This window comes from Microcebus murinus, chromosome 12 (assembly GCF_040939455.1).
Source record: "Microcebus murinus isolate Inina chromosome 12, M.murinus_Inina_mat1.0, whole genome shotgun sequence".
Lineage (NCBI taxonomy): Eukaryota > Metazoa > Chordata > Mammalia > Primates > Cheirogaleidae > Microcebus > Microcebus murinus.
The window spans coordinates 60,590,647-60,607,448 of record NC_134115.1 but is presented as its reverse complement, the minus strand read 5'-3'; the positions used below and the strand labels follow the sequence as shown (position 1 = coordinate 60,607,448).

The window sequence follows — 16,802 nt, the reverse complement described above, 5'->3', positions numbered from 1 at the left end:
ATTAATTTCTTTCTATTTTGGGTAAAGACAGGGTCTCACTCAGGCTGGTTTCGAACTCCTGACCTGGAGCAAACTCCTGACCACCCACCTCAGCCTCCCAGAGTACTAGGATTACAGGCATGAGCCACCAAACCTGACCTACATTTTATCCTTATTAAAGCCCTTGGTCTTTCATCTTTTTGATATTGATAATCTCCTATCAGTTTCTTTTCCATTTTCTCGGTGCTTTTATTTTTGGTATCTCTAAAAACATATATCTATATATATATATATATATATATATATATATATATTTTGGTTTTTATTCAAATTGTTGACTCTGTCTTCTAATAAAGATCAATCTATTTGTATTTACTTTGAACTATTCATATATTTGGAACTCTTTCTACTTCTTGTTTTCTATTCATCATCTCTTTCCTCTGCTTGATTTTTTTTAACTTTTTTGAGCTTTCCTGTCTTCTACTGAACTGATCAAGTTTTTAATATTCCTTTTTCCCACTTCTGCCAGTTTGAAAGCTATAGATTATATTTCCATTATTTTAGTCATTTTTGTAGTTTTTTCATCACATATGTTTAATTATACATTCTAAAAGAGTCTGAAATTACTTAATATATCTATCTTACTCCTGAACATGAAGTGTGCCTTAACATACTACACCTTCCCACTGAACAAAACTCTCCCATACATACAACCTGTTCATTGTTACTGGCTAGAGCCACACTGTGCAGATATATGTGGCTTTTCAGTCCTTGATACCTAGCCAGTCTGAATTGAGATGTACTCTAAGTGTAAAATACACACTGTATTTTGAACACTTAACATGAAAAATGAAAGTAAAATACATGAATAATTTTTTATTGATTACATGTTGAAATGATAATATTTTAGACATATTAGGTTAAATAAAATAAATTACTGCAAATTAATTTTGAGCTGGGAGTGGTGGCTAACACCTGTAATCCCAGCTACGGGGGAGACTGAGATAGGAGGATCACTTGAGCCCAGGAGTTTGAGGCTACACTGAAGTATAATTATGCCACTGCACTCCAGCCTAGGCAACAGAGCAAGACGCTATCTCTAAAAAAACATAATTTAAATTAATTTTGCCTTTCTTTTTTCTTTTTTAATGTGGCTACTATAAAATTTAAAATTGAATATGTAGGCCGGGCGCAGTGGCTCATGCCTGTAATCCTAGCTTTCTGGGAGGCCGAGACAGGCAAGGATTGCTCGAGGTCAGGAGTTTGAAACTAGCCTGAGCAAGAGCGAGACCCCGTCTCTACTACAAATAGAAATAAATTAATTGGCCAACTAATATATCTAGAAAAAAAAAATTAGCTGGACATGGTGGTGTATGCCTGTAGTCCCAGCTACTCGGGAGGCTGAGGCAGGAAGACTGCTTTAGCCCAAGAGTTTGAGGTTGCTGTGAGCTAGGCTGATGCCAGGACACTCACTCTAGCCTGGGCAACAAAGTGATACTCTGTTTCAAAAAAAAAAAAAAATTTGAATATGTGGCTAGCATTATACTTCTATTGGACAGTGCTAATGTAGAGTTTTAGTTTTAATTTTGTTTTAAATGTATTCCCCCAAAAAACTCTTAAATTATTTTCTTTCTGCTATTAATAATTAATAACATTTAACATTTTACCTAATTAAAATTCTTCACTCTGGATTAAGTTTACCTGAATATAATATGGGAAGGAACATTATTTTGCCTTAACATTAAAGATATTAATATCAGTCTATTTTCTCCTGATATCCACTGTTGCAGATGAGAAATCTTCTATTAGTTTAATTATTGTACCTCTGTAGATAATCTTTTTGGTTTGTTTTTTTCTCCAAGAAGATACCTCATTCATCTGTAGGTAATCTTGACTTCTAACTTCAGTGGCTTTTTAGATTTTCTCTTGAGTTTTGATCTTCTAGAGTTTCACAACCTGTCTAGATGTGGATTTATCTTTATTAAATCTGTAATACTTGACACTCTAAAGTTCACTTTTGATTTGAGGTCTCAGACCACTTCTTCAATGCTAAAATTTCTTAGCCATTATGTCTTCAAAACTTAGTTCTCCACCAATCTCTGCATTTTCTTTTTCTGTAACTCTTTACATACACTAGAGTCTCTCAATCCTCTTTTAACTACTCTTTCATATTTTTATCTTTTTTCTGTGTTCTGTATGAATTATTTAGTACTATTTTCCAATTCACTAATTTACTTATCAAGAGTATAAAGGATTTATTGCATCTATTGTGTTTTTTTGTATACCAACCACATTTTTAATTTCTAAGATTTCTAGTCTCTTCTTTACTACATTAACCTGTTCTTGTTTAATCTCTTTCATTTCACAATTTTGAAGTCTCTTGAATTGGAAAAGTATCCTTTATTTCTTTGAGCAGTCTAAAAAGGCTTAAAAGTTTCTCCTAATCAATGGAATACTATGCAGCCGTTAAAAATAAAATCGTCCCATGAATACTAATATGAAATGATCTCTAAATATGTTACTAAGTAAAAAGGCAAGGTAAATAATAGAATGTGTAAAATGCTACCATTTATATAAAAGTATAAGTATGACTGTGTATATAAATGCATGTACATGTATAAACTATCTCAGAAAGGATAGCAAGAAATTGGTAATAGTGGTTGCCTCCGGGGAGGGAAACTGGGTGGCTAGGCGACAGAGGTGGAGAGAGACTTACTTTTCACTGTTTACCCTTTTGTACCTTTGAATTTTGTACCACGTGCATGTATTACCTAGTCAAAAAAAAATAAATAATTTATTTTTTAAAATAAAATCTTTGTTGGACGACTCCATAAAATTAATTTCATCCAGAGAAAATGTCTGTGGTTGATTTTGTTATGCTATTAATATTAGATAGATGTCTGCATAAATTTTAGAATTTTGGTTATAGGCTCATTTTGAGTAGGAAAAGTTTTTAAAATTTTTTCTCTCTCCCTTTCTATTTAATGGTTTTAGAGTTGCCCTCTCTTGGCCATCTGGAACCCCAGTCCACAACCAGGCCTTATAATTATATTTCAGGGCTTCAGTTTCATGATGATATTGGGAATATCATACATATACATTCAGTCACTGACTCAGCAAGTGGTTTCATTCCATGCCTGTTGATGTGGCTGTGTCTTTATCAGCTAAAACCTATAGACCCAAGTAGTGAATAGATTTTATCTTTTCTAAAACTTTTACAAATGAGACAGATATTTCAACCAAGCCTCTGGCTTCATGTAGTGATTCTGGCTCTAGTTCCTGCCTCACATGAAGCACTTTAGCACTTTTTAATCTTTTTACCTGATAAAAGCAAAACTATTAGATGTCAGTGTTAGACTGAAACCCAGTGGGCCTGTGGTTTCAGTCTTCACAGTTTTGTGTCTGTGTTCTATTTCTGGCCCACAAAGGTGTTTATGTTGTTTTAGAACCTGGTTATATTTTTTATGTGCTATGTAATTTAATCTATTGCTCAGTGTTTAGAGCATACAAGTTACATCAAAATGCAATGTGTTTCTTTGACTAGAAGGCATTTCCATATTTCTTTTTTTAGAACAAAAGTAATAATTATAAAAATATAATAATCCCATTACATACAGTTTAGAAAATAGAAAATTGTTCATAATCTATCCATTCTAAATTGTTAGCATTTTAAAATATTTCCTTTTAATTTTTTCCTTCTATGTCATTTCATATTTGTATAATTTTTATCACAATTTTAACCTATATTATCTCAAGTATTTGTCTATATTGTCTCTATGACCATCATTTAAATGACTGCATATTAATCACTAAACTTCTCAATGGTAAATTATTTCCCACATATTACAGAGTTTCCAACAATGCTACAAAGAAGTTCTCTGTGCATGTGCTTTTTCTTCTTAATAGTTTGGATTTGGGGAGTTGTGGGTGGTGGTAAGAGATGCTAAGCAATGAGACTGCCATAATTCTACACAGATCATTAGCATAAAGGCATTATAGGACCAGCATAATTATGACCCTGATATATGAAGAGAAAAGGTAAAATCATATAGAAGTATTTCAGCAAGATTCCAATCCAAAATGGTTACCAGTTTTCTAATTAAAGGAATTAGTTTTACAAGGAATTAGACTCACAATTCACAAATGTGGATAATTCAGCACTGTTGAATAAGGCATTATACCTTTTCACTAACTTCCCAAACAGAGTATTTTGGGCCACACTTTTTCCACTATTATACTAACCTGATATTATTTACACAGTCTTCATGAGCTTCAGAAAGTGTTTTTATGTGCTTTGAAGATATAGGGTCAAAAAGCAGAACTTCAGTTTGTTCACAAGCAACTGTCAGCACTGACCTGAAAGCAAATGACACATTTCTCTTGTTTAGTTTTCTAGCATCCTCTGGTTGTTGATATTTACTTATTTATAATAATTATACAAGCTATAGATGAATAATTTTTACCCATATCAGTAGCAAATTGAAAAGATACTATCCAAGGTTGACAAGAGTAGTAGGAAATGGTACTCTCTCTTATACATTATAAAAAAACAGGTACAGCTTATGTTTTGAGAGCACCTCTAAATTATCTATCAAAATTTTACGTCGGGCCGGGCGTGGTGGCTCACGCCTGTAGCCCTAGCTCTCTGGGAGGCCGAGGCAGGCAGAGTGCTCGAGTTCAGGAGTTCGAAACCCGCCTGAGCAAGAGTGAGACCCCGTCTCTACTATAAATAGAAAGAAATTAATTGGCCAACTAAAAATATATATAAAAAATTAGCCGGGCATGGTGGCGCATGCCTGTAGTCCCAGCTACTCAGGAGGCTGAGGCAGGAGGATCGCTTGGGCCCAGGAGTTTGAGGTTGCTGTGAGCTAGGCTGACGCCACAGCACTCACTCTAGCCTGGGCAACAAAGTGAGAGACTGTCTCAAAATAAAAAAATAAAAAATAAAAAAAAATTTTACGTGGGCATATCTTTCAACTCAGCAATTTTTTCTGGGAATTTAATCTAGAGAAATAATCATATATAAAAACAAAGAAACATATATAAAGATATGCTCCATTATAAAAAGGAGAAACTGAAAGTAACAAATGAATATGAAAGAGGGAATGATTGATTATATGATTTAACCCTTGCTACATAATAATTTGAAATACTGTGAAGTTAAAAAGGAAAGGGTAGCTTTATATGGATATGAAAGAACCCCAAAACATATTCTTAAATGAGAAAAGCTGGGGGATGGCTACACTAAAAGCCCAGACTTCACCACTACACAATATATCCATGTAACAAAACTATACTTGTATCCTCTAACTCTAAAAAATAAAGGGAAAAAAATAAAGGAGAACAATTGCTTACTGAAAAGCATGTATAGATGAGACAACTTGTGGGGGGAATCATATACAACCAAATTATATATTTCTTCATCAGTATCTATAAAATGTACTGGAAAAGATCTGGTATATGTCCTATCAGAACAGTTAGATACAGTTAAATTATCAATCTTTTCCTTTATTGTTTTTTAGTTTTTTCTCTTGTTTCAGTCCTTCCATATTCCAAAGTTATATTTTTGTAAACCCTTTACAAACTTCATTCTGATTTGTGAAAATCTGTTGTCTTTTTCCTAAGTCTTGGATTTCTGTGGGCCATGCTCTTTCAGATTCAGATCTAGCAAAGGAAATCCTGAGTCTTTGAAACCTCATGTCTTCCCAATTTACAGTTGTAATAGCAAACAGAAATTTATACACATAAGATGAAAGTGCATAAGATAGAATTTTAAATAGCCAAACTTTTCTATTTATAACAAACTTTTTAGATAAAGTGGGAGATGAAAAAACATGTATTAAATTGAAATCTTTTCCATAGTTAGTAATCATGGAATTGTCCTTTAAAGGGTATCTGCATAAACCCTTTTCTCAGATATATGGACTTCAGAGTTTAAAAATATGTGAAGAATTTTTATGTTAGTTGGTCATGAGTAAAAATTCAAATTAGTATCTGTAATTTTGTAGATACATAAATAGCCATTTCTTTTTCAATCAGAAGGACCCTGAAATGGACTTTTCTCCTTTTGTGTATAAGTAAATGAATCAGTAATTCTGGGAGATTTTTAACCTTAAACATTGTACTATAAATAAGACACCTAAATAACTGGTAGTTAGTGTTTTGTTTAACCCAATTATAGTATATTTTTGTACATGGTATGATATATACATATATATATTGTTTTGTTTTGAGACATTGCCTCACTCTGCCACCCTGGATAGAGTGCAGTGTCATCATCATAGCTCACTGCAACCTCAAACTACTGGGCTCAAGCAATTCTCCTTCATCAGCCTTCCGAGTAGCTGGGACTACAGGTGTGTGCCATGGCACTCAGCTAATTTTTTCTATTTTTAGTACAGATGGGGTCTTACTCTTGCTCAGGCTGGTCTTGAACTCCTGACTTCAAGCAATTCTCACGCCTCGGCCTCCCAAGGTACTAGGATTACAGGTGTGAGCCACCATGCCTGTCCCGATATATATATTTTTTAATGCTTATAATTTGCCCCAATATCAAAACCTATCCTTTTCTTCTTGGTTTGTAATGCCATCTTTATCGTATGTAGGTGGTATTTTTGGGGGACTCTATATTGTATTCTATGCAATACCACATTATCTTAATTTCTAAAAGATTTATAGTAAATTTACAATGTGGAAAAGCAAAACTCCCTCATTTGCCTTACAAACACTTTTTCTTGACTAATACCATGCTTTCTCTTCAAATAAATTCTATATATAGCATGTCAAGTCCTGTTAAGAAATCCTGTTGGAATCCTTATTGTAATGCACTGATTTTACAGACTATTTGGGTAGAATTTATGAGATATTGAATCACCTCATCTAGTAATATGTACATTTTCCAACACATTCAAGATTTTCTTAGCAAGAGTATCTCAGCAATTCTTGAATCTCTGACCATCCTTATATATTTAGAATCAACTTATGTACACATATATACAAAATCCAGCTGTAGATTTTAATTGAGATTGCATTAAATCTACAGAAAAGTTTGGATAGAATTGACATCTTTACAGTATGGAGTCTTCCAATTCATGTACACAGTGTATCTCCATTTATTTAAATCATCTGTAATTCTCTAAATAAAGTTTTACAGTTTTCTCTATATGGGTCATGCCTATTCTTTGTTAGGCTTAATCCTGGGTACTAGGCCAAAGTGCAGTGGCTCACACCTGTAATCATAGCACTCTGGGAGGCCGAGGTGAGAGGATCACTCAAGCTCAGGAGTTTGAAACCAGCCTGAGAAACAGTGAGACCCTGTCTCTACTAAAAATAGAACAAATTAGCTGAGTGCTATGGCACACATCTGTAGTCCCAGCTACTCGGAAGGCTGACGAAGGAGAATTGCTTGAGTCCAGGAGTTAGAGGTTGCTGTGAGCTAGGCTGAAGCCATGGCACTCTAGCCTGGGCAACAGAGCAAGACTCTGTCTCAAAAAAAAAAAAAAAAAAATCCTGGGTACTTGATAATTTTTGGATTTTTTCTAAATGTTCTTTTTAAAATACTGCTTTGTTTATTGCTGATATACAGAAATGTAACTGATTTTTTAATATAAATTATCCATCAATCTTACTATTTTAGTACTTTGTAGATTATTTTGGATTTTCTTTGACAACCATATCATCTACAAATAATTGCTTTGTTCTTCTTTTAAAAAACTTTTTTCCTTCTCTTATTCCTTGCTACACTGGCTAGGACTTTCAGAACAATGTTGAACAGAAATATTAACAGCAGGCCGGCCATGGTGGCTCACGCCTATAATCCTAGCACTCTGGGAGGCCAAGGCAGGAGGATGGTTCAAGGTCAGGAGTTCAAAACCAGCCTGAGCAAGAGCGAGACCCTGTCTCTACTATAAATAGAAAGAAATTAATTGGACAACTAAAAATATATACAAAAAATTAGCTGGGCATAGTGGCACATGCCTGTAGTCCCAGCTACTCAGGAGGCTGAGGCAGGAGGATCACCTGAACCCAGGAGTTTGAGGTTGCTGTGAGCTAGGCAGACGCCATGCCACTCTAGCCTGGGCAATAGAGTGACACTCTGTCTCAAAAAAAGAAAAAAAAATATTAACAGCAGGCACTCTTGCACCTGGATCTGCAAGAATATATTCAACACTTTACCATTAAGTATAAGGTTTGCTGTAGGTTTGCGAGGGTAGATTCCTATTACTGGATTAAGGGAAGTTCTCTTCTACTTCAATTTTGCTAGTTTTTTTTGTTTTTTTATAAATACATGTCAAATTGTGTAAGTTATTTTTTACCATTTATTGAGATAGTCCTATATTATTTCCTTTAATATATTATTGTGGTGATTTACACTAACTTATTTTCTAATTTCAAATTAATCTTCTATTTCTACAACATTGCTAGATTTGGTTGGCTAATATTTTGTTTAGGGTTTTTCCATCTATATTATTCAGTGAGACTGAATGGTAATTTTGCTTTTGTATGCTGTTCTTGTCAGGTTTTGTATAAAGCTTATGCTAACATCATAAAATGAGTTGAAGACTGATCCTTGTTATTTTATACACTAAAATAGTTTGCATAAATTAGAATGATCTATTTCTTATAAGTTTGATAATACTTATTTATAAAACCACCTAGACTTAACTACTGATGCAGTATTAATGATTACGGCACTATCTAAGCTTTCTAATAATCTTTTACAATTGTCGGTTTTGGTAATTTCTACTTTTCTAGGAATTGGCCTGTATAATTGAAGTTTAAAATTTTATTGGTATAAAATCAGTCACAATATATTCTATTTCTATTTTTAAACTTTTAAAATTGAAGTATGAAATACATCCAGAAAACTGCACAAACCATATTAATGTATCACAGTGAATAATCCAAAAGGGAATACACTCACGTAATCATCATCTAGGTCACACAGAATGTTATCGACATTTCAGAAGCTCCCTTTCTGCCTCTTCTTAATCACTAATGCCTCTACTACCAAAAGTAACCAGCATTCTGACTTCTAATATTGCCTTTAAAAAAACTTTTAATAAAAGAATAGAGTATGAATTCTTTTATGGCCGGCTTATTTATTAGCACATTATGTTTGGTGAGATTCATCCATGTGGTCACTAGCGCCCTGGCATTCTCATTAATGAATGTTATTCCACTGTACAAATACATTACAATTTATACATTCTGTTGTTGGACATTTGTGTTCCTTCTAATTATAAATAAGATTGCTTTAAATTCTTGTACATGTCCTGCAAAACTTATGTATATATTTCTGTTGGATATATACTAGAAGTAAAATTGAATTATAGTATAGGTACTAGTTTGATAATTTAGAAGATAGTGACAAATAGTTTACAAAGTGGTTAAACTGTACTCTGATCTTTATTCCTTTTACCATTCTTTGGGTATAAATTGCTGTTCTGTTTTGAAATTCTTGAGATGGATGCTTACTTAGCTTACTGACTTCCAGCCTTTCTTCTTTTCCAATACATGCATTTAGGGTTATGGATTTTCCCCTATACAGGGTTTTAGCTGTAATTGCACAAATCCTGATATACGGTATTTTCATCAAATATTTGTAAAACTTATACTGTGATTTCTTCTTTGACTCATAGTTATTTAAAAGGGGATTGCCAAACATAAAGACATTTTCTAGTTATTTATTTCTTGTACTTTCATTGAAGAACACACCCTGCTCAATCTCAATCCTTGGAAATTATATGAATTTGCCTTTTGTGTTGTTTGATATTAATAGAGCACACCAACTTTCATTTAATTAATGCTAGCAATGGTATGCTTTGACATTCTTTTACTTTAAAACTTTCTGTCTGACTGGGCGAGGTGGCTCACGCCTATAATCCTAGCACTCTGGGAGGCTGAGGTGGGCGGATTGCTCGAGGTCAGGAGTTCAAAACCAGCCTGAGCAAGAGCGAGACCCCATCTCTACTATAAAAATAGAAAGAAATTAATTGGCCAACTAATATATATATAGAAAAAATTAGCCAGGCACGGTGGCACATGCCTGTAGTCCCAGCTACTCAGGAGGGAGGCTGAGGCAGCAGGATTGCTTGAGCCCAGGAGTTTGAGGTTGCTGTGAGCTAGGCTGACGCCACGGCACTCACTCTAGCCTGGGCAACAAAGCGAGACTCTGTCTCAAAAATAAATAAATAAATAAATAAGCATACGTTACATATAGTTAAGTGTGATATTTAAAAAGGTTAAATATTCAATTGTAATATAACATAAATAAGATTTAAAAACATTTTCTAAATAAACTGATCTATACAGATTGTAAAAATTCTTGCCAAGTCATATTAGTTATTGCTCAAAGTATTCATCAAATTATTCCAGTACTTTCCCCTTATTAATTTTTGGAAATTGTAGCCATAATCTCTAATTTGACCCAGAAGCTCTTTTCTGAACCATGAATTGACATGGGAAATTGGATAAAGCCCCTCCACAAATTTCCTCATTAAATTGATAGTCACTAAGTAACCTGAAAAGTACTGAAAAGTCATGAAAAGTGAAAAAAAAATCTCTATTAACATCAACAGAAATGTTCATGGGGCTAAACCTTCTTTTCAGCTTTTGCTAAAGTATACTGAAAATATTTTTAGCCTTTAGAATGCCTGCTGTTAATTATGTATATACAATGTCTTTAACTGTATTAATAACTAAATCACAAAAATAACTCAGTGATATATTTATCTCAAATCTACTCCCTCAGTTCAAAGGAAAAGTAATGTAGTATGACAGTTAAAAGCATACACCAAGGTACAAAACCTTTGTTTAATGACTATTCTGCTTCTTAATTCCCCCAACTAAATGTGACTGGTACTGAGAAAAGGAATTATTTTGGTAGTCATTTTCATTAATAAAATGAGTTTTATTATTACCTGTGATAGGCAGGTATTCAGCAGGTCTTAGCAAACTTATCTCATTAAATATTCATTAAAAATTCAACAAGAATGAAAATTAAGGATCTGCACCCCAAGAGTTATTCATCCATAAACCATGCCCATAGGCCTCATTCATCTACTGTAGATTCTATCCTGCCATGGGAGTATACACAGTGGCAAGAGAGTTAATACGTATGGATAATAACTGTAGTAGCACAGTACTATTCATTTGACTGCTCTCTTCATTTCTCTGCATCTCACCAGAGGTTGTAGTTCCCACAAGTGGCCATGTGAGAGTGACTTGAGAAAGGTATGCAGCCTTGCCCTCAGGGAAACTAGATGGTCACTGGGCATCTGCCTATGGATTTTGGGGTGGGGGGGAAGTGCCATGCCTGGGTGAGGAGCACTCACAATGGATGCTGGCCTATAGTTCTCCAGTGAGATGTTTGTTGATGGTCTCTTGCTGTGTCAGTTCTTAATTCTATAGCTGCTGTATAATGGATTATTCTGGGAAGTCCCAAGGAAGGTGCTGAAGTATTAAGATGACACAACAGGCTTGGGGCAGTAACTATTCAACTACTATGGACATATGTATTTTAATAATTGGCACAGCTGAACCAATGTATACCAGCTGAATTTATCATGCCTGAATGCAGTCTATCAGAGCCCTTAAAAGCAAGATGTTAAGTGGTGCTGTTCATATCTTATATATCCTTATGTTTGTGTTTGCCTGATTAACTGAAGTACACTGAAATCTTTCCCTATGATGATGAATTTCCTTGTTTTCTCCCTTGAAGTTATCAAATTTTGATGTATACATTTTAAATCTAAAGCTCATTCAAGTTTAGACTCATCTAAATCCCTAGGCAAGGCCAGTCCTGGTGGCTTACACCTGTAATCCTAGCACTCTAGGAGGCCAAGGCAGGAGGATCCCTTGAGCTCAGGAGTTCCAGACCAGCCTGAGCAAGAGCAAGACTCCGTCTCTACTAAAAGTAGAAAAATTAGCCAGCACAGTGGCGCTCACCTGTAGTCCAAGCTACTCAGGAGGCTGAGGCAGAAGGATCACTGGAGCACAGGAATTTGAGGTTACAGTGAGCTATGACGATGTCACCGCACTCTACCCGGGACATGGGAGAGACTGTCTCCGAGTACACACAAAAAAAATCCCTAGGCAGGCCGGGCGAGGTGGCTCACGCCTGTAATCCTAGCACTCTGGGAGGTGGAGGCGGGCAGATCGCTCGAGGTCAGGAGTTCGAAACCAGCTTGAGCAAGAGCAAGACCCCGTCTCTACTATAAATAGAAAGAAATTAATTGACCAACTTATATAGAAAAAATTAGCCGGGCATGGTGGCGCATGCCTGTAGTACCAGCTACTTGGGAGGCTGAGGCAGCAGGATTGCTTGAGCCCAGGAGTTTGAGGTTGCTGTGACCTAGGCTGACACCACGGCACTCACAAAGTGAGACTGTCTCAAAAAAAAAAAATCCCTAGGCAAATGCCCAAACTTACAGGTGAATTGAGCTTTAATCATTATGAAGGGATTTTCTAGCTCTAGTAATTTTTTTTGCCTTGAAGCCTATTTTATTCTGATATTTAGTTCACCAGCTTACTTTTATTTAGAATGTGTTCGATAATCTTTCTCAATCCTTTTACTTTTTTCCCTGTATTCTAATAACTTTGCCTTTTAATTAGAACATTCAGTACCTTTATAGTTATTGTAACTAGTAATATTTAGATTTATTTTCAGTTGTGCTTTATTATGCTTTTTTTCCTTTCCTTTTCTTGCCTTTGGGGATTTTTTTTCTCATTTCATATTTTTTCCTTACTAGTCTGGAAATTACTTTCTTGTCTTTGGTCCTTGAAAATTTTAATATGCATACTTATTAAACTCTGAAGTTCATATATATCATAATATATATAATTCTTCCTCAAAAAAATAAGGAATTTAGAACATCCTCTCATAATTTATATACTATCATCTACTATTTTAGCTCCATCTTTTTTTTTTTTTAAGACAGAGTCTCACTTTGTTGCCCAGGCTAGAGTGAGTGCCGTGGCGTCAGCCTAGCTCACAGCAACCTCAAACTCCTGGGCTCAAGCAATCCTTCTGCCTCAGCCTCCTGAGTAGCTGGGACTACAGACATGTGTCACCATGCCCGGCTAATTTTTTCTATATATATTAGTTGGCCAATTAATTTTTTTCTATTTATAATAGAGACAGGGTCTGCTCTTGCTCAGGCTGGTTTCCAACTCCTGACCAGCCCAAGCAATCCTCCCGCCCTGGCCTCCCAGAGTGCTAGGATTACAGGCATGAGCCACCACGCCCAGCCTTAGCTCCATCTTTATTAATCCCAAAACACATTATCAGATCTAGTTTTACATATGTATTTACCACTTTCTTTGTTCTTCATTCCTTCTAGCATCTCAGACCTTCCATTTGAAAATAATTTCCTTCTCTCTGAATTTAGAATTCCTTTATTTAAAATCAGCTGGTAGCACTCTGGGAGGCCGAGGCAGGAGGATTGCTTGAGCTCAGGAGTTCGAGACCAGCATGAGCAAGAGCAAGACCCTGTCTCTACTAAAAATACAAAAATTAGCCAGTCAACTAAAAATGAAACAAACAAACAAAAAAAATTAGCCGGGCATGGTGGCACATGCCTGTAGACCCAGCTACTTGGGAGGCTGAGTAAGGAGGATCACCTGAGCCCAGGAGTTTGAGTTTGTCTTGAGCTAGCCTGATGCCACGGCACCCACGTTAGCCGGGACAACAAAGCGAGACTATGTCTCAAAAAAATAGCATAACGTAATAACATAACATCAGCTGGTAGGCTGGGCATGGTGACTTTATGCCTATAATCCTAGCACTCTGGGAGGTCAAGGCGGGAGGATTGCTTTAGGTCAGGAGTTTGAAACCAGCCTGAACAAAAAAAGCCAGACCCAGTGTCTACGAAAAGTAGAAAATTTAGCCAGCCACTCATGGATCACGCCTGTAGTCCCAGGAGAACCGCTTGAGCCCAGGAGTTTGAGGTTGCAGTGAGCTATACTGACACCACTGCACTCTACCAGGGCAACAGAGCAAGACTCTCTCTCCAAAATAAATAAATAAATAAAAGTCTGCTGGTTGGCTGGGCATGGTGGTTCACACCTGTAATCCTAGCACTCTGGGAGGCCAAGGCTGGAGGATCGCTCAAGGTCAGGAGTTTGAAACCAGCCTGAGCAAAAGCGAGACCCCCGTCTCTACTAAAAAAACAGAAAGAAATTAATTGGCCAGCTAAATATATATAGAAAAAATTAGCCCGGCATGGTGTCACATGCCTATAGTCCCAGCTACTCGGGAGGCTGAGGCAGGAGGATCGCTTGAGCCCAGGAGTTTGAGGTTGCTGTGAGCTCATTGATGCCATGGCACTTTAGCCCGGGCAACAAAGTGAGACTCTGTCTCAAAAAAAAGTCTGCTGGCAAACTCACTCAGCCTTGCTTGTGTATTCATTGTGTATTCATAATATGTATTCATTTCATCTTTGTTCTTGACAAGGAGAAAGAACCTATCTTTGTTGGGTATAAATCCAGTTTGAGGTTTTTCCTAGCAAATTGAAAATAATGACCACTGTCTCTGGCTTTATACTGTAATTGATGACTAAGAGGCTATCACTCTCCTAATTACTCCTTTGAGTCCTTTTTTTTCTCTATACTTTAAGATCTTATATTATTGTCCCACAGTTTCACTATGTCTGGGGAGGATTCCTGCTTGGGTTTGTTGGGCTTTTTAAATCATGGCTTGGTGCCTTTCTTCAATTCTGTAAATTTCTCAGCTACCATGTCTTCACATAGTCTCTCCACCCCAATTATATCTCGTTTCAGTTTATATGTTTCTCAGGTCTGTATTCTGGACAATTTCTTCACTTCTATTTTCTAATATACTCATTTTTCTCTATAGCTATACCTTTTTTTTTGAGACAGAGTCTCGCTTTGTTGCCCAGGCTAGGGTGAGTGCCGTGGCGTCAGCCTAGCTCACAGCAACCTCAAACTCCTGGGCTCAAGCAATCCTTCTGCCTCAGCCTCCCGAGTAGCTGGGACTACAGGCATGCGCCACCATGCCCGGCTATTTTTTTCTATATGTATTAGTTGGCCAATTAATTTATTTCTATTTATAGTAGAGACGGGGTCTCGCTCTTGCTCAGGCTGGTTTTGAACTCCTGACCTCGAGCAATCCACCCACCTCAGCCTCCCAGAGTGCTAGGATTACAGGCGTGAGCCACAGCGCCCAGCTCTATAGCTATATCTAATGTGTTCTCATAGAGGATAGCTTGAGAAGGTCTGACATACTATTATCTAATTTATTAACATTATCAAATTTACTTTTTCAAAATGTTATTGTAGGAGGTATACACTTGTTTTGACAATGTTATTAACACTTAAAACATTTTTAGAATTCTTTAGAAATTACCTTCTAGTCTATATATCCTTTCTTTTTTAATGCCAAATTCCTTCTAGTTTGGTTCCTATTAAATTCATAATTTCAATCCTTACATTCTATGTCACTCCTCCTCTGTATTGAGAAGTTGTTGTAAGTGACAATGATAATGCTATCTAATGAGCTGATTTAACTTATACATCTGAAGGATATAAAAAACTATTTCATTTAACACAGATATATCAACTATCTGTAAAATTACTTTAAGTCCAACATAAATGTTGGGCATAATAGTTGAAGAATACTGAAAAATTAAAACATTGAACTATTTTCACTTATCACCATGACAGAGATGAAAAATAATGCCAATATGCAATGTTGTCAAAGGTATGGGAAGAAAGGCACTTTGATACGTGTCTCCAATACAGGAATGAGAATTGGTATGATCTTCATAGAGGGTAATTTAACAATAGGTATCATAAATTTTCATAACTTTTGAAATCATTTTAGGGATTTATCCTAAGGATATAAATATAAAATATTAGCATATAGAGGTTTTATTTAAACTAATGAAAAATTTAAAATAATGTAGAAATATATTTATTAACATTAGTTCATAATATACCATAAGAAAAGCAGGCTACAAAACAGTATGATTCCATGTTTATACTAAAATAAACATACATGAAGAAAAATTTTCTTTGATATCCATTCAGTCTCTGGGATCATAAGTGATGCTTAGCTACTTTTTGCTTATTTATTGCCTAGGTTTTCCACAATGAGCATATATTAATTGTCTAATTAAAAATTATTGAATTGGTTCTAGAACCCAACACAAGCTGTAGCCAAAAAAAGTAATAAAATTAAATATTAAAATATGAAATATAAATTTTTTTTTAATTATTAAATTGGTTTAAGTATCAGAATGCCTAAACACCTTTTACAAAAATGTTTTTCTGGGAAAATACAGTCTAGATTCAAATAAGAACTGTAAGTAGTAATAACATATCCCTTGTTCTAAAAGCCCTGTAATTCCTTCTTCATAATTCATTCTACCCCTCCCACCCTCTATCTAAAATCCCACATCCAAAGAGTAGAAATAGCTACTTCTGAATTCTTGAAAGTATAGGTAGGAGGCTGGGAGGAGAGAAGCCAGGATATGGAGAAGAGAGAAATTGAATGTTTATGAGGAACAGACTCTTAATGTTTTAAAGGAACTTTAGGAATAGGGCTTGGTTGGAGGAAGGACAAGAAGAGGTTCCATGAATAAGCTTCCGAAAAATAGTTTCTCTCTCACCAATTTTACCCCTTATTCAGGAGTGCATCCACTGCTACAAGCTCCACCCAATTGCTGTAAGGAGAAATCCCAGAGATCCCAGGACTTGTGATTAGGAAGAAGTATTTGCATCAATGAACTGGAATCAGGTCTATATGCTCATAGTAATTTCTTTTCTTTTTTTTTTTGAGACAGAGTCTCAATCTGTTGCCC

The 16,802-nt window shown here is 35.7% G+C and overlaps 1 protein-coding gene across 2 annotated transcripts in view; it reads right to left on the bottom strand.

The window, feature by feature from the left end:
• The window catches only part of DCAF10 (DDB1 and CUL4 associated factor 10), a 53,839-nt gene that overhangs the window by 34,604 nt on the left and 2,433 nt on the right, over positions 1-16,802 (bottom strand). The window contains exon 2 of one of the 2 annotated variants that reach the window (XM_012769081.3): positions 4,222-4,335. The exons of the other annotated variant lie outside the window; for it this stretch is intronic. Within the exon in view, the coding sequence (XP_012624535.1) occupies positions 4,222-4,335 (114 nt within the window). The remainder of the gene's footprint in view (positions 1-4,221; positions 4,336-16,802) is intronic. 2 annotated transcript variants of the gene reach the window in all.